The following is a 676-nucleotide window of genomic DNA, read 5'->3' on the forward strand; positions in this document are numbered from 1 at the left end:
CGGTACGGTCAGGGCTCAGGGCCCATCGTCCTGGACGAAGTGCGCTGCTCGGGGCATGAAACCTACCTGTGGAGCTGCCCTCACAACCCCTGGAACACACACAACTGTAGACACAGCGAGGACGCCAGTGTCGTCTGCTCAGGTTGGTTCAAATAACCGAGGTGTCCATCTCTGGGGCTGTCGTTTCCTTCTGACATTCTGAATCCCTTTTAAAGCATTTTTACATTTCTCACTTCCTTAAATACCTTGTCTCTCTGCTAAGAAGTAGTATGAGCTTTTTGACAAGCTGCCAGGCATGTACCTGCTGAATGAGAACACAGAACCAAAGTGAAAGTGACTTGAAGCCTTTTTCCTCCATGCCACAGTGCCAGCCAGAGGCAAAAGAGGCTAGTTGTGTCACGAGGTCTGTGAATGGAGGTCACGGGCTAGGACTGCAGGTGGCCCGGGGTTTGGTTCCTGAGTCCTGGACGGTAGCCCCTCCAGAGAACTGGGATGCACTGTCTGGGCACCAGGTCTGCCGTGTGCAGGGCAGTGGCCGCAGGGTGGCCGCCGGGCACAGCCTTGTCATCACCTAAGGTCGGTCTGACAGATCTCACACGCGATTTGGACCTGGAACTGGACCCCACAGTCTTGCTGCCTCAGTGGGCCCAGTAATGCTGTGAGGCTGATGACTGGT

General features: G+C 55.2%; 1 protein-coding gene across 1 annotated transcript in view; it reads left to right on the plus strand.

Moving 5' to 3' along the window:
- The window catches only part of LOC102995967 (deleted in malignant brain tumors 1 protein), a 40,423-nt gene that overhangs the window by 11,360 nt on the left and 28,387 nt on the right, over positions 1–676 (plus strand). Inside the window, 1 exon segment of the mRNA XM_028481951.1 lies at positions 3–142. Coding sequence (XP_028337752.1) covers positions 3–142 — 140 coding nt within the window.

This window comes from Physeter macrocephalus, chromosome 20 (assembly GCF_002837175.3).
Source record: "Physeter macrocephalus isolate SW-GA chromosome 20, ASM283717v5, whole genome shotgun sequence".
NCBI lineage: Eukaryota > Metazoa > Chordata > Mammalia > Artiodactyla > Physeteridae > Physeter > Physeter macrocephalus.